Here is a 22,692-nt window from a genome sequence, read left to right as displayed (position 1 = left end):
ATATTTGTTATCTTTGCACTTAAAATATAGGTAGTTCATAAGGGAAAGGCGGGGGGGGAAGAATTTCCAGTCAAACTCTTCATACATTAGAACCACATTTACCTTATATAAGATGCAGAGGTGCAAAACACAGTCTCTTAGACTGCAAGATTAAGTGAGCTAATAACAATAAAAAATGTGAGTCCCTCAAATCTGGCTTTTAATAAAATATGACACACATTTCAGTATTTAAATAGTCAATTATTCTCCTTATGGCAATTCAAAATGTCATACTTTGAATTCTAAGATATATCCATGCTGAAATTGTGTGGGATTTCAAAGCCTCTTGTGTTCAAGTCAAGTGCTGCAGCTCAGTCCTGAAATTTTGCCTTCTAGTACAATTTCTTCCAGAGAAGTTAGACTTTCAGGAACTCTCTAACCTGAATGAAGCAAATTTTAGAATCAATGACCTCATTCTAATCTAATTTAGCTCAGAACAACTTCGAAGCCAAAGTTTTGGAAAATATACAAAACTGGCATGAGTAGGATTGAAATCAGGTCCCTTAGCTCTCAGAATTTAAAACTGAGAGCACTATGATGGTATCCCACTTGCTTGGCATCTCTGCTCATGTAAGACATGTACTGTTCTTGCAGTAACACTCGGTGTGCTTTCTGTTCCTCACACCATGAGCTACCACACATTTCCAACTTGCAATGAGTATATTGTTTCCAAATAGACAAAAACTAAACTGTACTTCTAGTAGATTGGTTTCATCATTGCAGTAAACAAATAGCTCCTGCAAGCTGCTCCAGAGATAAGGATCTTTTAACTCCTATAATGAAGAAATGAAGTTGTTTTAATGTTTGTAAAAGACCATGACACAGCCAAGACAATGTTATATGTCCATGTTTTCAACGCACTTAGTGACAAAGAACAATGTATTAACCCTTTATCCTGCATACACACATTTCTGCTCACACAGCTTGTGCTCTGCAGATTTCAATCAACAACACAGGGACATTGAAGTATATAAGATCACTGCAACCTCTCTTGCCATGTGTTTTGTTGGGGTTGTTGATTGACATTTGGCTAAATATGAGCCAGTAGTGAGCCCAGGTGGCGAAAAAACGTCCTGGCTTGTATCAGGAATAATGTTGTCAGCAGGACAAGAGAAGTGATTGTCTCCCCATATTCAGCACTGCTGAGGCTGCACCTCAAATCTTGTGTTCAGTTTGGGGCTTCTCGCTACAAGAAAGACATTGGGGTGCTGGAGAGAGTTCAGAGAAGGGCAATGAAGCTGGTGAGGGGCCTGGAGCACAAGTCTGATGAGGAGCAGCTGAGGAAACTGGGTCTGTTTAGCCTGGAGAAAAGGAGGGTGAGGGGAGACCTTATTGCTGTCTACAGCTACCATGTTGTAGCATGGAGGGGGTTGGTTTCTTCTCCCAAGTAGCAAGTGATAGGATGAGACAAAATGACCTCAAGTTGTGCCAGGGAAGCTGTAGATTAGGTTTTAAGAAACATTTCTTCACAGAAAGGATTGTCAGGCATTGGAACAGGCTGCCCAGGGAAGTGGTGGTGTCACCATCCCTGGAGGTTTTTAAAAGACATGTAGATGTGGCACTTAGGGACATGGTTTAATGGTGGACTTGGCAGCGTTAGGTTAATGGTTGGACTTGATGATCTTAAGGGTCTTTTCCAACCTAAATGATTCTATCATTCTAGGCATATGAGTTTCCTTGATAAAAAATGGGCATCCATCTGGCTATCATGTTTTATAAAAGACCAGAGAAAGCAAACACTAAACTTAAGAACTGCACCTCTGACAAAGCATGGACACATTTGCCTTTCCCACCACAGCTTCCACCCACCTCAGATGTCAGCCACCGTCTGTGCAAACAGATACCTCTCACATGGTGCTCTGGAAAGTGGCTGGGAGCATGATATGTGCATATGCCTGAACTGTTTACCACCGTTGGAAAATCTACTATGTCCTACTTAGAGCAAATTAGAGCAGTATTTAGAGCTATCAAACACCTAGATTTCCTTCAATGAATTCTCTTTTTCCATGTAGAGATTGTTCCTTGCTGGAACTCTGGAGTTTGAGAGATTTGTGAAGAATTGTAGAAGCAGACGAAACCCCAGCTCCAGCGCAGGTCACCTCTCCATTGCCTGTGTTCTGAGTGGGGGTAGGACAGCCCCAGGCACCACTGGCTTTCCTGAGCATGGCTGTGGCAAGTCTCTTCAGACTGGGACTTTGGCAGACTGCAGGTGTGACAGCATTGCCACAAGGAATATATGGGCACTGGTAGCGTTTGATTTTCTGACTTTACCTGGAAAGCCTAAAGACACACAAAATAAGCCTGTAGCTTCACATCTGCTTCATGCTGGCTGACAAATTATGAGGCCCTTTCAAACCTGCCCTAAGGTCTATTCATTACAATTGCACTGACAAACATCTAACTGAAAATGTAAATAAAAAATACTTTAATATTCCCTCACAATAGAAGACACTTAAATTGGACAAGCAATGGAGACAGCTGGGCCTAACTTGCACACCACAAAAACCATAACTTCATTTGGAGCTTTGTAGGTGATGGTTCAGTGTTCACTTTACTGCAATTAACACCACAACCATTCTTACTTTATAAACCAAGTTTCTCAGAGCCTTGAAGCTGATCCAAGTAAACTGAAATGGTTTTGAGAAAGAGTTGGTCAACTGAACAATCTAGAACATAAAAAATAAGTCATTATGATCTTTATGTTTACTGATTGAGGATCCATTTTACTGCCATTTAAAATTTATGATTTCATAACAGCACTGGCATTTCAAGAAGTGTTTTTCTCTAACATTTTAAGCACTTTCGTTCTTTCAGTGTTACGGAAAACAGAAATGTACCATACAGTCACCTGGTAAATTAGTATTCAGTTATGTCATTAAGGACAATTTTAATGTGTATGAAGACCTGTACAATATTCAGTCTGCAAAATCTAATTATGGCATAACCTAAGTTTCAAGTAAGCACAATTATGATCTCAGTTACATACATCTAACACTGTTGTCATGCATTGTTTCCCAGCCTTTTAAAGAATGAACTGGTCTGCCACACCACTGGCTCCTCACCATCCTCCTGCACTTCTCACCTGTCCAAACCCCCCTCTCAGGCTTACAGGTCAATGCTACCAGATCCACATGCCTTGCTCAGGGAGTCCCTGTTCCTCTTTGCCAAAGTTCCCAAGCCCACCTCATGTCCTTCTCTCTGAATGCCCTTTTCACAGAATCACAGAATGTTAGGGATTGGAAGGGACCTTGAAAGATCATCTAGTCCAATCCCCCTGCCGGAGCAGGAACACCTAGATCAGGTTACACAGGAAGGCGTCCGGGCAGATCTTGAATGTCTCCAGAGCAGGAGACTCCACAGCCTCCCTGGGCAGCCTGTTCCAGTGTTCTGTCACCCTCACTGAGAACAAGTTTCTTCGCAAATTTAAGTGGAACCTTTTGTGTTCCAGTTTGTACCCATTGCCCCTTGTCCTATCATTGATTGTCACTGAGAAGAGCCTGGCTCCATCCTCGTGACACTCACCCTTTATATATCTGTAAACATTAGTGAGGTCACCCCTCAGTCTCCTCTTCTCCAAACTAAAGAGACCCAGCTCCCTCAGCCTTTCCTCATAAGGGAGGTGCTCCACTCCCTTAATCATCTTCGTTGCCTTATGCTGGACCCTCTCCAGCAGTTCCCTGTCCATCTTGAACTGAGGGGCCCAGAACTGGACACTATATTCCAGATGTGGTCTCACCAGGGCAGAGTAGAGGAGACCTCTACCTCTACTCTCGACCTACTAATCACCCCCCTTTTAATACACCCCAGGATGCCATTGGCCTTCCTGGCCACAAGGGCACAGTGCTGGCTCATGGTCATCCTGCTGTCCTCCAGGACTTCCAGGTCCCTTTGCCCTACACTGCTCTCTAATAGGTCATTCCCCAACTTATACTGGAACCTGGGGTTGTTCCTACCCATATGTAAGACTCTACACTTTCCCTTGTTATATCCCATTAAATTTTTCCCCACCCAACCCTCCAGCCTGTCCAGGTCCCGCTGGATGGCAGCACAGCCTTCTGGTGTGTCAGCCACTCCTCCCAGCTTGGTGTCATCAGCAAACTTGCTGATAGTACACTCTATTCCCTCATCAAAATCACTGATGAATATATTGAATAATATAGGCCCCAGTACTGACCCTTGAAGCACTCCACTAGATACAGGCCTCCAACTCTACTCCATCCCATTGACCACAACTCTCTCCCCAGCCACTCGTCTCTCCCAAACTGCTGCTTCTGCTTCTCAGCCCATATCAGAATCCTCTAACCTACTGCTCAGGAAGCTCCAGTTCTCACCTTCCCAGCTATCTTTATCAGATCTGTTTTCTTCACTTTATCTGTTCTTCCCAAACTGTAGCTCACAGGTTTGTCCTACTTGATCTACCAGTTTTCTCTCCCCTCTTCTTCAGCCTGTTTCCATCTCAACCCCCTGGTTTCCAGCCACCCAATGACATTTTGGTTTGCAGTTCCTAAACTTACTTCCCTTGTCTGATCATCCTTCTGAAGCCTCCTGATTCCCATTCCAATATGCCAGTCTTCAGTCTAGTTTATAACCCAAATTTCCTGTCCAAATATAGTTGTATTACAAATACTGTGCAATATCTTAAGAATCTAGTTCTTCCACACTTGAATCTCCATTTACAATGCTTCTTCACCATGTCTCTGTTTCACATGGCTTGCCTGCTGGGTGCCTGAGTGCTGCCTGGGTGTTCATCAGCTTTCTCCACTCACAGTTTCCCTTGTCTCCCATGGAGAGGAGACAGGGGCATTCCAAGGCAAAGGTTTCTCAGACCATTACCAGAAACATGCAGAAAATATCACGTTCCAGTTTTAAAAATCAAGGGAAAAAATACCTTAAAGCACACAGCTACTGAAATGAGATCAGATCCAAATACTTAAAGTCAAAGACATTCAGTAATAACAGATGCTCTTCCCAGAGCTCTTAATCCAGCAGCTGGTTCATGTCTCTGTTGGACTTGGATAATGAAATGGCTAATCTTCATTTGTACGCATATATATGTTCTAACCATATATACATAAAAATGCTTTTCATTTTGGAGACAAGCTTCAAAAGGCAATCTTTCAGCCCTTTCAAGAGCACATGACTGTAATTTTTCCTACGTTTTCAGACACTTCACAATTTTCAGACCATTTTCTCAAAACCAATGTCAGGACCTTGTAAAATCTCAGATGTAATTCAGTGAACAGCTGCTGCTGCAGCTCAGGCCCAGGCTGTTCCTCACAGCTGAGCAGTTGTTAATATTTATTTGCAGAATCTGTGAAAAGACATGGGTACTCCATAGAGAAAGAGATGGAGAACAAATTATTCTCCTCTTCTGGAGAAGTCATTATTACTGCATCCAAAATCTCACTCTAACATTGCCACCCTTCATCACTCCAAGGCCAAGTGTTTTATATTTAGCATTATATCTTTGGCCAAACAGACTTTGTATGTGGCTTAAAAGTACAGCTGAGAAATCCTCAGGTCTGGAGTGTTTTTTAAGGGCAGAAACTGAGTAATTTGGGGGGAGGAGAAATCCATTTTTATAAGAGGTGTTTAAAACACTTAATTGTACTTTATCAATTAAGGAAATAATGTGTTGCAATACAAGGAAGACTGATGGGGGGATTATGTGCTGGATTCATTTTTGTGGTATTCATGAAAAACTGCTTGCTTTTAGGTAAGAGAGATTCATGAAAATAAAAAGAATTAGGTAGGACTTTGTGGGTGTATGCATAGCAGCGGTGGATCCAGGTGGTGAGACCCCCTCTTCCTCTTCATCCTTGAAGATTTCTTCTCACCTCCCCCATGCCTAGCAGAAGCCAAGTATTCCCAAATCCACTCAAACAAATACTTTTCTGGAGCTCTAGGGTTAAAAAGTGGGGGAGAAGTACAACTGGGGCTGAGGATATTGTCCAATAACATTAGCTGGGCTGTGGAGGCTGGCACCAGCTGGCTTTGGCTCTGGGGACAGGTGTTACTGCTGGGCTGGCTGACTGCTCCATGCATGGTCACAGCCTCCTGGCCCATCAGCAAGGGCAGAAACAGGACCCTGCAGCTCAGGCTGGAAGCAGGCACAGTCAGAAGCAGCCAGACCTCTTTCTCATCCAAGCAGTTGCTTTTTTCCTCTATGAAAAACCAAGGCTGTTCCATGTTGGTTCCAGCCACAGGCCACCACTGGGCCATGCTGAAACACTCTATATGTCATGAAAACTGCTTACAGTGATTCACTGTTGCAAGCTTTTTTCATTCATGTATCAAATACATGCTCAATTTAGCTTAATTCACTATCTCAGAAATCAGGACAGATATGATGTTATCATTCTCATTATTATTAACCATTGTTATTAATAATAATGTTTTCTTTGACAGTTAAAATACAAAATTATTTAAGTGAAAGCTACTATTTATGCCAGATTACTATGATGACAGAGAATCAAACATTGTTTGTATAGTATGTTCTTACGTACAATTTTGTATGTTATAATTATTCTGTATACTATGTTTCCTATACTGAATTTCAGTAAAGAAACACTTTGTTACTACTTCCCATATATTGATTTGGTCTAGTTTCCTCAAGTTTGTTACTAAGATCAAAATCTTGAACACCCTGAAGCTGATAGTTTTTCTGCTCATCATGAAGACTAAGTCGGTCAAGGTTTCATCACAGTTGTTACAGGTAAGTGCATGTAACTGTCTACTTTGATCTGGGTTAAATTTCCTTCCATTCTACATTGTCTTGCTCCTTATTTGTCAGACCACAGTTGCTGCTACCAACATATGAAAATTCACAGTAATTTAACAAATTCTAATGAATTATTTGGTTCAGAACCAATTTGAAAGCAATATTAATAAAAAATACTAGCAAATTTTCTGATCCCAGCCCACAATAGCAGATGACCATTCGTGAGAATTAGCAAAGGTGCACTGGAATAACAATAATAGTAACTGAAAATAAGTTTTAACTATTGTACTTCTTTTTCCTTGCTCTTCATACCTTGAGCTATGAAGGAGCACAAGCCATTCATGAGAATTAGTAAAGATGCATTAGCATAAGCGTAATAACTGAAAACAAGTTATAACTATTGTACTTTAGACCAACAACATACGTGAAGGATAAGAGAAACAATATTATTCATTTGATTCAGTTCAAAGTGATGGTCCCCAATGCTTTCATATTTAAGTCACACACTACTTCTGGTTACACTGGGAATAATTTCACTTAGTCTTAGCTTTTCTTACTGACAATGTTGTAACTCCAACATCATGAATTCTAAAAAGCGCTAAAGCCAAAAAGCACCATATCCCCACAACAAAAATAAACCTCCATTTATATAAACCACCTCAGTCATTTCAAATTTGTTTAAAATTTAAATGAGTTAACTTTATACACACAAGGTTTTTTGCAGATCAAATGCTTTTTAACCTGCAGCAGCTGGCATGAAACTGGCATAAGCTCTGTATCTTGTGCTCTAGTTAATTCAACAGAAACGCGGTCATGCGCCCACACTTGATCCAGATCCAATTTGCACTCATTGTGATCCAGGAGTACCCAAATCTGGTATTAATGGACATGAAACCATGGCCTTATATGACAGTCCAGCTTTAGATATTTTGCAGATTTAATTGACAGGCTTTTCAATAAGCATGTTTTTTCCTTTAACATACCCAAATAGTAACGGTGATGTTCTTTTCTATGTAAACCATTAAATTTAGATTTAAGTAAATTAAAGAAAAAATCAGAAAAAAACATCTCCCATCACAACAAACTTGAGTTCACTTGTGGAGGACTGCAGATATATGATTGCAATCAATTCTAATAGGTAAAATAAACATACAATGGAATGGAAACTGAACCACAGCTCTATATTGAAAGAGTCAAAAATTTACAAATCTTACCTTTTTCACTAACACTTTCACTTTCAATCTCTACATCATCACAACTCGTATACTCTGGAGTGGATGCCAATTCTTCTTCTGAGCTACTTAATGAAACCTGGCGCATTTTACCTCCCTTTTTTGTTTTATGGGGCTTTGGTGGTGGAGGTCTGACAGATTCAGACTGGTCTGAGCTGAGTGAATCATTCCGTAACATGGTCTCCATCTTTTCACGTTTTGTTTTCCGTACAGCAGAATTAGGATCCAAATGGTGTTGTTTCCTTAAAGAATCAGAGCGCCTCATGTCTGGTCTTTCCAGAGGAATTGGACTCCTCCTAGGTGTAGGAGGGCTATGATTTGTGGTCCTCTGACGATTGGGACTTGGTCCCTGAGCCTCTCGAGTTCTTTCCATAGAATATGAACGTTGATTTTCCATGGCAGCTCTGCGCTCAGATACAGATATTTGTCTCGACGGTCGTTCCATCCTCAGCATAGACATCCGAGAATCTTCCAATTCGGTATTTGCCAATGAGACATCACTATGTCTCCGTTCATGACGTGCTCGGGACACTTCAGCATGGATGCGCATTTGTTCCTCATATGGTTGTGGCTTGACTGGATAACGAGCCAAATTAGGATCACTTCGGTATCGTGCCTGATATTCCTCTTCCCTCTGCTGTCTTTCATATTCTTCCCTGTTCTGTGCATCCTCCTCTTCTACCGGATACTCCTTGGAACGCCTGCGACTCCTTCTGTTGGAATCTCTATAATCACCCAGTTCAGGTTCTTCATATAACTGAGGCCCACGCTGCGACCGCCTATCCGAATAATCTGATGGTGACCTGGGCATCGCACTATCTGATGTAGCATACTGTGAATATTCGTCTCTCTCGTCCCTTTGGTCGTATCTTCTGTTCTGTTCTCTTGATATTGATGGGCTTCTTTTCCTAAATAATCATGACAAGAAAGAAGAAAGAGAACTCTGTGAATATTTCTTATTGCATAAGTATACAGTTAATGCTAATTAAACCACAGAATGATCAGCTGACGGAAAGAAAAAATCCATTGATTGCATTTCTTTGTGAAAGTGCTAACACATTTTCTGTACTAAATTAAAGAAAGCAGGTCACGCTACAAATCTGCTTATGGTGCACAGTTTAAATAAAAAACAGCTTTAAAGAAAAAATGTTAATGCAACATTATAAAACATAGAATATAAATACTTACGCTATTTTGTAGCCATAACTGCTTTACAAGTACCAAAATTTTATAATCCTTTGTAATCATTTTACAGCTATAAAACTCGACCATGTACTTCTGTTTCATAGGCTTTTATAATCACCATAGAAATTAAGGCAAGATGCATCATGCAGTTAGTTTGATCTTTTAGCAGCCATTATTGCTTAAAAACATACATGTCCATTCCCACAAATCTATAGTGTTTGCCAAGGGCAGAAAACAGGACAAACAAAGATCCAATGGCAGCACTTGTCTAAATCAGATGAAGCCAGAAAACAGAAGATTTTTTTTGTGTTGCATAAGAAGGGAAAGAGCTTCAAAGTCCTGCCTGTCTGACTTGACAAACAAATCCTTCCCATCCCTAAAGAGATGGCAATGATATTAGTCCATGCATTTGAGCAAGACACACCAGCCAGATACCAAAATGGAGTTCCTGTAGCACATTAAGCATTGACTCTTTGTCATAGACAATATCTAGCCATAGACAACTTCTGAGGCTTCAGAGGTGGGTGAAAAAAAAATTATCAACATTTTTCAATTATTTCCTGACACTGACAAGTGATTGACTGGAGCACATGATTTTATTATATGCAATATTTTAATAGAGGATGTGTCTGGAATATATTATGAATCTTATATATTCTATTTCTTTGATACAACATTCTTTGCTACTTGATTAGAAGGGATCAATTCAATAGGGAGTGGTGATTCATAGGGAAAAAACAAGCTGGAGCTTCAGATCCTGCCTTTATCAATCCTAACAGGGTAAAAAGCCTTTAAAATGCTACTTCCAGATATGCCCAGATTCCTACTTAGTTTTTTGCCCCAGATGGACTGAAGGATTTACCTGCAGGAAAGTGGAGCAAAGATCCCGAATGTGGATAAAAGAGACTGGGAGGTGGGCCTTCTCTGGAATAAGATATATCAGCTCAAGCTTTAAGTAATGAAAATATGTATGTGAACCTATTTTTGCATTATCGGCCCTTTCCCATTATATTTAATTCTATCTTTACAATTAAGATCCCTTTGAACATGTTTTCTACCCTCACAAATGGCCACTGATTCTGCAGGGCAGCCTTGCAGGAAGGAACCAAGAGATCCTGCCTAGTGTGGGACGGGAAAAAGGAGAGCAAAGACACAGCCCTGTTGTTGCCACAGTTGTCCTAGTAAGGATAAGAAAAGGAAAGACTTCAACTTAGTGAGGCAGAGAAGAAAAAAAGGTTCTCCTTGGTGCTCAGTAAGATAGAAAGGCCTCTGCCTAGCTAGTGGGAGAGAAAATGCTCTTCTCACAGCCAGAAAGGAAACGTTGTCTCTGCTCAGCACAGGAAAACCACAACCGTCTGACCAGAGTGTGCACACGGAGGTGACTGGCAAACGTGCATCCTCTCTTGGGTACCATACAGGGTTATTAAACTGTGCCTGAAAGATTTGGACCCAGTCTTGCCTTGTAAATATTAAAGTACTGTAGCCTTACAATAGCATCTGCAAATGGGGAAACTAATTCAGTCTTGCAAAAATGCAACTCCTCTTGTGAAGCATGACAAGTAATATAAGCATCATTTGGATGCCTTTTTGCTTATGGTGAAGCTAAGACATCCTATCTGTCTTATTAAAGTGTCATGTTAGTACCAGCACAAATTATAACCTCTGCAAGTTTAACAAAAGCTCTATGGATTCTGCTACTGGGACTCAAGTTGAATTGTTCTAATGTGATGTGAACAAAGTTCCATAACTCTAAAACCAGAGTGGTCAACTGACAATTAGGACAATCAGAACCTAGACGGTTTGCAAAGACATAGTAATTTTCACTAAGACAACAGAGATTAGTTGTAGAAACTTACTTTAAGAAAGATATTTTCATTTTAAATATTTCAGCTGATAAAAAAATATACCTTATCCCAAAATAAGTTGTTCCAATAGCAAATTACGTAAATCACTGAAAACTTCTGCCATGTCTATAATAAAAATGTGCCTATTTTACCCTCCCCAATTCTGCCCCCCCGTTGACAAAATCTTTTATCTCTTTGCAAATCCAATCAGAATAAATGGCACTCAACAGCTATGGCATTCATCCGTGTGGATCTCATTGTCAGATTGAGAAAAATACATGTGTACGTGGAATGTACACATACTCTGCTGTTAATAGTCATACTGTGTACACTCAGTCTGTATGACATATGGATCAAGTTGTGTTCACAGCCACAGATTTTTGCATAGATTGATCCTCTAAGACAGGGGTGTCAAACTCCTTTTCACCAGGGGCCACAACAGACTCACGGTTGCCTTCAAAGGGCTGAATGTAATTTTAGGACTATATAAATGTAACTATTATAAGACATCAAAACACTCTAGTGAGTATGGTTTATAAGATCAACCCCATCATGAACCGTGTAACACACAAAACTGTATAGAATCTAGTTCGACAAATCGCACACATGCCTTGGAGCAGACTGAGTCTACACATTCTTCAGGACTAAATATATGTGTACATGTATCTATAGTAATATAAACAAAAGAAGAGCAGGAATTGTTTTAGCTACATGTGTATATATATATGTATGACTCCATGTCACAGTGTCCTCATATGGATGCAAAGAATAGTGTACAAATCTCTTCTGGAAACATTGCTGCTACGAAGTCATGGGTGGAGAGGCTGAGGGGATAAATAAGGTGGAATTTCTGTTTGAGTACAAACACTTACTGTAGACTTTTTACTGAGGGATATGTACTTCTGTCAGGAAAGCACATCGTCTGAGGAACTGGCACAAGATTTACTAAAAAGTCCACCCTTTTTTTCTGGCATGAACTATGTTAATAAGAAGAGGATGTGCCAATTTAGCATTTTATTTTTATACCTCTTAGACAAGCATTTTCTAACCTTGTCTGTTATATTTACCAGAAGCAGTCATTGCCTTTCCTTCATTTTGTTGTTAAGACATGAATATCGGAACACCACCTACGTCTGACGGAAATGTAAAGATCAGCTGGGTCCTCAATCTATTCCAACCTTTCACGAAGGAAAAAGCTTTACATAGGTGTCCAGCGTGTGGCAGCTACCAGACCACATGGAAGAATAATGACCTTCCTGAAAATGCAACCTTTTTCTTCAGAGAAAGCAGCCTGATAGATAAAAGTAAATAATTTAATGCCTGGCCTATGCTGATTGGCACTACCAAACTCCCTTTCTAATTAATTTCATCCCTGCTGAAGGGATCTAACTTCACTACTGGGATCAAATGCCAGAAGTTGTAAGCCTATCCATCAGAAATAAATTAACTGTACCTGTACACCTGATCAGCCAGAAGCCTCACTGGCAGGAGGGGGCTCATCCTGCCGAGCAGCCACCATAGCATTCAGTCCAGCCTGTCATTCTCTTTACTGGTCACCACACTACAATTAGCCCCCCTTTAGCATTAATCATTTTTTTTTTCATTTTAATACCTGCTACAAACACAGTTGTACCGTGTATGCTATACATTTTAAACCAGTGTTATTAAATCATGGTAGGAGGAGCAGTACTTGTGAAAACATGGCCAGTCACTACTATTAAAAATCTGCTGTTATTTTTAGATCACAAGCTAATTCTCACTCACCTTCATGAGCCTTTGTCTAATCCATTTCTCACCATTAACTACCTTAAAGATACACCAATAAAACCCTTTCTTCGTGTACTTCCAGCTAAATACACCATGGAAAATGGCTACTCCCACCTTTCCAGGACTTTCCTGGTATATTAAAAGTTAAGAGAAGTTTAAATGTATGTCAACAGCTGTGATACGCACCCTCCAGCTGCCAGCTCAACTAAACACTATATATCTCTTGCCAGAAGGATTACCACCCTTTCCGCAAAGGCTACCACAGCACTGAAAAATCCCCCAGGCCACTGTGTTTACCGCTTCTTTGACACAATAATAAAATAAAATCTCTATTATGGTTAGAAAACTCCAGAAACTACACAAATCTCTTAGGCACATTCTATACTTTTTTTTTTTTAATATAGAAACTGAAACTTATTTTCTACTAATTTTCACCATGTTTTTAATTGCAATTTATCAATACATGATATTTTAATACACATCTTTTAACCTTACACTGATGGAAACCTTATTTTCAGTGCACTACAGATATCGCTATGTTAACGTTTAAGGCTGGACTGGCAATTAAACAGAGGACAGATGCTCTCTATTAAACCTTTCCTTGCCCAGAACGGAAAAGGAGAGAGGAAAAGGTACAGAGACCTATGGTTTGAAAAATTAAAACAGCTTTAATAAAAAAGTAGCAATGAAAAAGAGTGTAACAACATTAGTACTATTAGTAATAATACTACTACTAAAATAAAAGAAATAATGAAATACATACAAAACCAATATTGAACTCCCCCATAAGCACCACAGGTGCTGGGCAGTCCCAGACTGCACTCAGCAGCAGATGGGAACTGGATTCAAGAACACATGGATGGGGATCAGAGGCAGAAGAATAGGCAGAGTCCCTCACAAACACCAGCCATAATCCTTCGGCTTTACACTGAGTATGATGTGTATGGGATGGAATACCTTGTTGGTCAGGTTTTGGTCACTGCTCTGTCTGCTCCTCCCCACAGCTTCAACCCTTCTACATCTTTTCACTTGTGGAGTATAGGAGATTTAGCAGTGACCTTGGTTCCTATAGGGATAAGTATAAACACGAGCTTTTCTCCACGCCATTCCTACCATTACCTTGGTAACAACTGTAAACATCAAGCGTTATTAATTCTAGGAGTAGATATTGACTGAAAAATGTACTTAGTTTCAGAAAGTTCAATTACTTAGAAGAAACTTAACTGAAAGGAAAATTACTGATAGGAGAATCGGTTCTTAGTCAAAACAGGACACAGCAGTACTATGAAAAGCAAACAGCTGGACTGTAACCTGACCTCCTGCTCCTAAAGTTATTCAACTCCTCCACATTACAACAGGAAGTAAGTATTGAAAAAAATGGCATAGAAGAATATGACATCTATCCTGCTTTGATGGCTCTGATTTCAGTAATGGAACTAAATAGGTTGAAAGTCTTTGACATTCCTTTGTATTCTTCCTTGAAAAGAAAACACTGTTCTGTTTTGATTTACATTTTTTGAAAATTAACCCAAGGAAATTTTAAAGGTAAGTTTCCTTCAAATTTCAGAAGCCATGGATATGAAAACACTCTGTAGAGTATGTAAAGTATTTACATTACAGGAAAAACTAGATTTCAGGTCTTCCTGGCTACTAATCTTTTTCTTAGACCAATAGGAGATACTTTCGAACTGGAAAAAACTTCCAAGAAAATATCATTCTAGAGATACTTTCAAACATATGGGTACCTGAATTCATCTACCTTTACTTGGAAATTTTTATAATTAAGAATTTTTTGGTCAACTAAAAAACAGTAAGGGGTCAGTGGGCCTGAGCCATCATCAGTTACTTGAAAACCGAATATTGGTCACCTACTTGTAAGACCTAATTATGATTTACTAGACAATACTTTAATATTTTCTTCTCTGTTCCCTATAGACTAGCAAGGAATAAAATTGGCTGAAAAAGTAAAACTTAAAATATTTCTCCTGCACATATTGTAGTTTTGCTCAACTGTTTTCAAAATGTGATCCTTTCAGTACCTGAAAGAATAATTCAGAGTAGGTAAAAATTCATATTTCACACTGAAACTCCCTCATGAAAGTTATGCAAGAGACGGGGCTTCTTGTTAGAGACCTCACCAAATACACTGAGGACAGCTTTGTCTCTCCTTCACTATATGGTTCCTGTTGGAAAAACAGCATTTTTTGGTTCCTGAGTGATCATAAAAGAATAGTTCTGCCATTCTAAACTTTTATACTTCTGTGCGTTATATTTAACAGCCAGCCACTGGGTTTAAAAGAACAGTGACAGGGAGCAGATAAAACATTATCAAGACCCTCAGCTGCAGGAAGGTGAGCTGAACACGCTCCGGACCTTGCAACCAGAACTGCCTGAGTGCCATGAGCCCAGAAAACTGCTGTGCAAAATTAAGCCCTGGCTGCCTTTCTCAGGGAGGGTCCTACTCTCTCACTGTTAGGTACTCTTCTGAAAGCATTTCCAACGACCTCCTTTACCATACTGAAGAATCTGCAAAATGTTTACCTATTTTTGGCAATGTTTTTAAGAGACTAGCTGGTATTGATGTAACTTCTTTTCGCATTCTCTTCTTATAACTTTTGCTTTTGCTGAGTCACATTGTGCAGTAGAAATCATTTTACACATTCTCCGAAGCAGTTACGGTTCCAACTTATTGAAAAATAATAATGCCTTCTAAGAAGTCCTAATTTCTACTAAGATCTCTTTCTGCAGTTCTCCAATGCTGTCTAGTTTTATACTAAATTAATCTTCTGATCTGTCTGTTCCCTTCTCCTTGGCTTGTCACCGCCTCTCCCCCAAAAAAGAAAGAACGTAAGCAACCAACGCACAATTTGCAAGCTAATTCATTTAAACAGCCTACTCTGATAAAAAGAAAAGGTATTTATTGCATTTCTTGGCCACTACAGTTTTAAACAGGCTGTCCTGAAGTACATCTAACACTCAGATATCTAAGCAATTCACCCAATATAATTCATCAGAAACATTACTTCATTTCTCTTTTCAGCCATGCCTTACAAATTTTATTTTATTGCAACCATATTTCGGATTATTTAAAATACCTTCCAGCTAAATATCTCCAAACAATAATGAATTAAGTTTACAATGCTGATTACAAAATATAGTGAACCATGAGAGTGATACTGCTGATGCTGATCTGTATTAGACTTTATCTGAAAATATAATTTCACCAATTGCAGGCTGGTACCAACAGAATGAAAAGAAATCTGCAGTAACAAAACATTAAAATAACTGAATTCACCACTGATAACAACTTTGCTTTGAACTTGACATGAATGGATGGCATTTAAAACAATACAATTACTTCAGAATCACGTTTTCTGTACAAGCAATTCAGCAAAAAATCATCATTGCAGCTTTCAAGGGCTAATTTCACTTTTGTTGGGAAAAAGAGTCATAACATGGAAAAAACAAGGAATTAGTGATTTTAAGTATCCCTTGCTAATCTTCATATGTTTAGGTAATAATTTTGCTTCGCAGTTTTTTATTACACCGAGAATATCACAGATAAAAAATGGAACTACCAGTAGAAATAGCTTTGTTCTCTCTTATTTTGACTGATTTTTCAGTAGTCCTTATATCATATAACTTTAGAGAACTGCAAAGAGAGAAGTAAAATAACTATATTTTAATCTTAGTTCATTCAGCTACATTGATGAATGTTTACCTTTTAGATTAAACAACTTGACATTATTCTTTACTTCTACTATTGAACATTTTCAAAATGAATAGTTTGCTAATTATTTCCACTTAATTTATAAACAAGAAATATATCACCTACTTTTTCAGTAAAATCTTTTGTGAAAAAAGCTAGTCATAAAAACAATGCTACAGGGTTTAAATAATTTTCAAGAATAATTGGTCAGAATGTGCATTCTGGTTTTCTGTCTCAGTACTGACACCAGGGAAGTAATTTGCAGAAGGGTGGAATCAACAGCTGCCACTGAGGAGGACTGAAATTAGTTTAAAACATGGGGTGTTAAAAGAAGAGTGGGTCACACAAACATTAAAATATACGAATGAGTTAATACAATACTGAACTCTAACTAAAAAGGACTTTGAATAATATAACATACAAGAAAATTCCACAATTCTACATATACTATTTTTATGAAAATAAATCCAACTTTCCAATACATATTTTTGTCACAGAAAATATAATACAAATTAAAATACTAATTTAAACAAAAGCACAAACTTTAATAAAGATAGTATTCACAAATATCTGAAGCACAGTAAAAAGTTTTTCAGTACTTCCATAAAGATTTTTTTTGCTAAAAGTAAAATATACCTTCCTAATCATTCTTAAAAAGAACAAAAAATGCTGAGCATTACACATTGTTTTCACACAAGACATTCAGCATCTTTCTTCCCTGCTTTACCTTTTGATCAGCCACTGCACATCTGGGAAGTAGGAAGCCTCGGGTTCATGAGAATACATCAATTTCTGTGCTGGCTAGGTCTTTCATTTAATCCTCTAGGTTCAGTGAAATCATATGAATAGTCTCTTAATTTGAGACACAATTTTTTAGATATATTTTACAATCCTTTCCCTTCCCCCAAAATGTAATTACAAAATATAAGGCATCTAGGAACAAAATAAATAAATAAATAAATAACAACAAAAACAAAACCAAAACCAAAAAAAAGTCTAGTATATGAAACTACAGCAATTCAAGTCAGAGAGCTGACCCAATGGGAAGCTATTGAGAGCATGAGAGGAGTGTTATGGTTTAATGCTTTTATCATGTGCTGTATATAGCTGGAGGTCAAGTAAGAATTTGCCCTATAAGGAGGATTATGGTACTTAGCTGATTAGTGCCTTGCTACAGTACTATTGCCTACAAATGTACGTGCACAGCATTTAATTTTAACCATTTTTAAAATTCTGTAGTTCCAGTACTTCACATTTTGTGTTACTAGGCACAGTCTCTTCTTTGTGTTAGGTCTCCAATAAAATTACATATTATCCATTCTTTTTAGTTTGTAACAAGACAAATTTTGACATAGTTCTCAACCATTAGGTTAAAGTAGTTATAGTATGTACTTCAGTCTGATGTGTTAAACATACTGTAGAACTGAAAATAGGTTTTTTTTACATATCATTTAAAAAAGAACAGTGATAATCAACTAATTATTTCTAGCAGCAGACATCAGAACTCACTTTCAAAATATGGTGAGAATGTGAAAATAACAGAAAGCAAATGTGTAGACAATCTGGCTTGTATTAAACAATTATAAAATAATTATAAACACATCTTTGCACAATTTCACAAGTAAGGTATATTCTAGCTATACGTGGTAGCTTGCAGACAAAAGCACCATACTCCAGGAAAATTCAACTATAATAAATTTAAGCCATGATAAAGTGGCATTACATGGGAATAATATAGACTTAGCAGGTCTTCTCCACCTCAATAATAGTGAGTTCATACTCCTGGAAGAGGCATTCTGACACCAAAGTTTTTTCCTTCAGCCATCACAGAGAATATAATACACTTCATCTATACATCATTGCATCTAATTTTGAGTCTAATCTTTTTAAGGTGTTTCAGTTTCTTACCACAGAGATCATTGAGCAGGTTCTTTTCCCAGCAGTTAAAAGTATCCTGGTTTTACAAAGGAAACCTTTTAGTCTAATGAAGAGGAAGATTTTCTTTCAATGAAACACTCCATCATTACTAGGATATTAAAACCATTAAATTAAAAAATAGCTACTTTAATAATGATCATACAGTAAGAAAATATCAGCAACATGGACAGTCCTATGAGAATTGTTTCTCCTAATAACATCTCTGCAGGGTACTTTGGATTATAGAACTCCTAAAACTTTGATGTTACTAACGAATGTGAGCCAGTGTATCTTTTCGTTTTTTTCTCTCTTTCTTGTATCCACAATTATACTATATATGTGATATCATAAAATGAACTTTAGGTTTAAAGTATCTCTACGGTTCACATTTCAGTCTGGAAGAGATGAAATAGATTGCATTGAGCTGTTTTGATGCCTCCACAAAAGAGCAAGCGAAAAATAACTGCTGTGAAAATGTCCAGTTTCCTCAGTAATGTGAGGTAAAGGCCCATTATTAAATTCAGTGCATTAAATCAGTGACACCTCATGAATGAATGGTGGGTTGTGCTTCTCCAACAAAAAGCTGGCAGGCTAAATGCGTTCATGCCAGGAACATCAGCTGGACCACTATGAAATGAGACAGGTGCATTCAACAGCTCTTGGAAATTACCATGATACATAAAACTTTAAATTTCCAATTCAACTCTCATTCTCAACATGCTCTTGAGACAGGAATAAATGTGTATATTTTTAAAGGAGCATCTAACTCTATTCAACATAAAAGCAGAACATGAATTTACAGAAAAAATTATTTCATAGAATCATAGAACAGTTTGGGTTGGAAGGGGCCTTCAAAGCTCATCTAGTCCAGGCCCCTGCAATGATCAGGGACATCTGCAACCAGATCAGGTTGCTCAGAGCCCTGTCCAGTCTGGCCTTGAATGTCTCCAGGGATGGGGCATCTACCACCTTTCTGGGGAACCTAGGCCAGTGTTTCACCACCCTCATGGTAAACAATTTCCTCATGTCCAGCCTGAATTTCCTCCTCCTTTAGTTTAAATTCATTACCCCTTGTCCTGTTGCAACAAGCCCTACTACAATGTCTGTCCCCATCTTTCTTATAGTACTTTTAAGTACTGAAAGGCTCCCCTGAAGCCTTCCCTTCTCCAGCTGAACAGCCCCAACTCTGTCAGCCTGTCCTCACAGCAGAGCTGTTCCAGCCCTCTGATCATTTTTGTGGCCTCCTCTGGCCCCTCTCCAACAGGTCCATGTCTTTCCTGTACTGAGGGCTCCAGAGCTGGATGCAGGACTCCAGGCGGGGTCTCACCAGAGCAGAGCAGAGAGGCAGAATCACCTCCCTTGACCTGTTGGTCATGCTCCTTTTGATGCAGCCCAGGATAGAATTGGCCTTCTAGGCTGCAAGCGCACATTGCTGGCTCATGTCCAGTCTCTCATCCACCAGTACCCCAAGTCCATCTTGGCAGGGCTGCTCTTAATCCCTTCCTCCCCCAGTGTGTATTGATACTGGGTGTTGCCCTGACCCCGGTGCAGGACCTTGCACTTGGCCTTGTTGAACCTCAAGAGGTTCACATGGGCCCACTTCTTGAGCTTGTCCAGGTCCCTCTGGATGGGATCCTATCCCTCAGGTGTGTCAGCTGCACCACTCAGCTTGGTGTCATCTGCAAACTTGCTGAGGGTACACATGATCCCACTGCCTACATCATGGATGAAGATATTAAATAGCTGGCTGTCTCAAATCACCTCCCTGATCTCTATGTGCCTTAGCACAGCTTCTAGGAGGATCTCTTCCACGATCTTCCCAGGCACAGAGGTGAGGCTGACAGGTCAGTAGTTCCCTAGTTCCTCCTATCTAACTTTTTAAAAAATGAGTGCAATGAAAATACTGACCTTTTCTAGCAGGAAGCAAACCAATGTTGATTAGTCCTTGCAGAGCTACCAGAAACACAACAGCCATGAAGAAAATTCACTGAAATACATAACTATGTCTCCTCCAAGAACGTTGTGTGGGAATCAAAGGCACTTCAAAATGAAACAACTAAAATAAAACCAGTCTTGCAAACAAGCCCTGAGGTGTATTCTGAATTCTACTGCAATGAAGATAGACTTAATTACTCTAACCTTACTTGAAAAATAAAAGAAAATGCCATTTTTTTATATTCCACAGGAGAAACAAATGTTCCTTTTGTAACTCCATGTGTATACAAACACCCCAACCAACTGATGCTTTACAGTTCCTGTCACCAGCATAAGCTGCATTACCCAAGAGACTAGTTTTCAGTGGGATTCTCCAAAGTCAAGATAGAAATTATGAAATTCTGACTGAAGTCCAAGGCTACATGTTAGAAGATTTTGGACCTAACCTTGGTCGCTTCTTCCATCAACAACAGCATTTCTAGAAAAAGTATGAGTACTAATAAAAAGAAGGGCAACTGGACTCAGTTGGCAAATAGCTGAGAAACACTGAGAGAGAATTTTTAAAGTCATACAGGTTCTCAGTACCTTTGATAACACAAGTCTATTGTGAAAATTACAGAGTACTTTCAATAACTCAGTCAAGTACAATGTGAGCAGTCAGCTAATAAAACACAGTAAAGGAACAGGAAAAAAGTAATCAAGGAGAGTGATGATTTAAAACATTTTGTGAAGACATTCATGAAAGCTTTTGGAGATTAGTGATGACTTCATCACTCTCAGTACTATTATTGTCAGATTGTTGGGATCAGTAGTATTTTTTAAGTTAACCTTTCATTGTTGAGCTAAGCAACAAGAAAGTTTAAATGAATGCTCACTGAAGCACGTTTTAAGTATGAGAGCAAATGGATGTCAGGCTAGGGAGCCATGTTCTGCAAGACACTATAAAAGACATTCAGGATACTTGAGCTGACGAAGCAGAAAGCAAAGATCAAGTTTCTGTAATTTTAGAGTAGAAAAACAATCAAAACAGTTGGAGAGATTTGACTTTTACAATTGCCAAAGAATATTTCAAGGTATATAGCAGTTTTGAAATGTATATCCAGGTGAACACAAATCAGTTACAAGATTAACAGATTCATAGGTAATAATGAGAGATGGATAACCATGGTCACATAGTTTGATGTCCTTCCTCCACAGAATTTTTTTCCAAGGATTAAATTAATGCCAGATATAAGTAAAACTTCACTGAGAAGGAAGAAGATATAAAATTGAATTTGGCCTTCCTGTGGCACCAAGCTCATTTATCTTCATCATTAGGATGATATTTCTCAAAGCAATGGATTAGATTATTTAGGTTTATATGGATGATATGCTATTAATAGCAAAGCCTGGAGAACGTTTACTTTTCCGCTATCTGGCCCTGTAGCAAGGTGAGAAAGACCAATGGTACCCAACTGGAATTTTGAGTTTGATTTATAAATACGTAGAAATTTGGGGCAGGGAGGGCAAGGCAAATGTGGAAAGTGGATACTAATAGCCATGTTGGAAAATTACTGCTGCAGATATAAAAACTTAAAATACAGATAAAATCTTGAGAGAATTACCATCGTCAATACCTCATAGAAAAAAAATTAGTTTCTAAAAATCAGTTTTGTGACAAGTGGACAGAAAGATATTACTGTGCTAGAGGTTATAGATACTTCTTCAGCCCTTTTTTGCTTTTTTAGACTAGTTTAGAAATAACGTTGATAATGCATTAGAGACTATCTCTGAATGCAAAATTCAAGCGCAGTCGCTTATCAATAGTGTAAAGGCTAAAAACTGACATTAATGATACAGAAGCATTTTCCAGCTAGCATTTGCCCAACATTAACAAAATATTTGGCATATAAAGAAAAATTCGAGTTCAGCAAAAACTTGAGAAGAAAAGGTATTATATCAGTAAAACTGAAAGTAGAAACTGTACCTATGATTTCAAAAGGATATTTCCTGTTATAAAACTAGAAAAGTAAAGCACAAATTTCTTTTGGAAAACAGAGGAACTTTATGACTTTTCCCCTCTTTTTCAGTTATTTAAACTAACAGGGAAACATTTTATCTACACTTTATGCTGTATTTACCTACTTTACCTTGCTGATTCTGTGCTAGGACTGTTCTTGTGCCTTGTGACAACTCTGTTCCACCAGACAGTTTAACCACACACGTCCCTAGAGACATTTAGAGACAAGTGGTTCGCCTCCTCCACTTTGACAGGCACTGTAGCTGCCCTATTCTATGCGTACTTTAGCCATAGCTCTTCCTTAAAGCACTGGCTTAAGGGAATGTCAAGCTGAAATTTTTTAC

At 38.6% G+C, this 22,692-nt stretch overlaps 1 protein-coding gene across 49 annotated transcripts in view; it reads right to left on the bottom strand.

Annotated features, from left to right (window-relative positions):
• RIMS2 (regulating synaptic membrane exocytosis 2) overlaps window positions 1-22,692 on the bottom strand; it is a 469,796-nt gene that overhangs the window by 262,835 nt on the left and 184,269 nt on the right. For all 49 annotated transcript variants that reach the window (XM_065054186.1, XM_065054187.1, XM_065054205.1 and 46 more), the window contains one exon: window positions 7,975-8,900. In XM_065054186.1, the coding sequence (XP_064910258.1) occupies window positions 7,975-8,900 (926 nt within the window). The remainder of the gene's footprint in view (window positions 1-7,974; window positions 8,901-22,692) is intronic.

This window comes from Columba livia, chromosome 2 (genome assembly GCF_036013475.1).
Source record: "Columba livia isolate bColLiv1 breed racing homer chromosome 2, bColLiv1.pat.W.v2, whole genome shotgun sequence".
In the NCBI taxonomy this organism is placed as follows: Eukaryota; Metazoa; Chordata; class Aves; order Columbiformes; family Columbidae; genus Columba; species Columba livia.
Note: the sequence above shows the minus strand (reverse complement) of the source record. Positions and strands in the feature narration are given on the sequence as shown.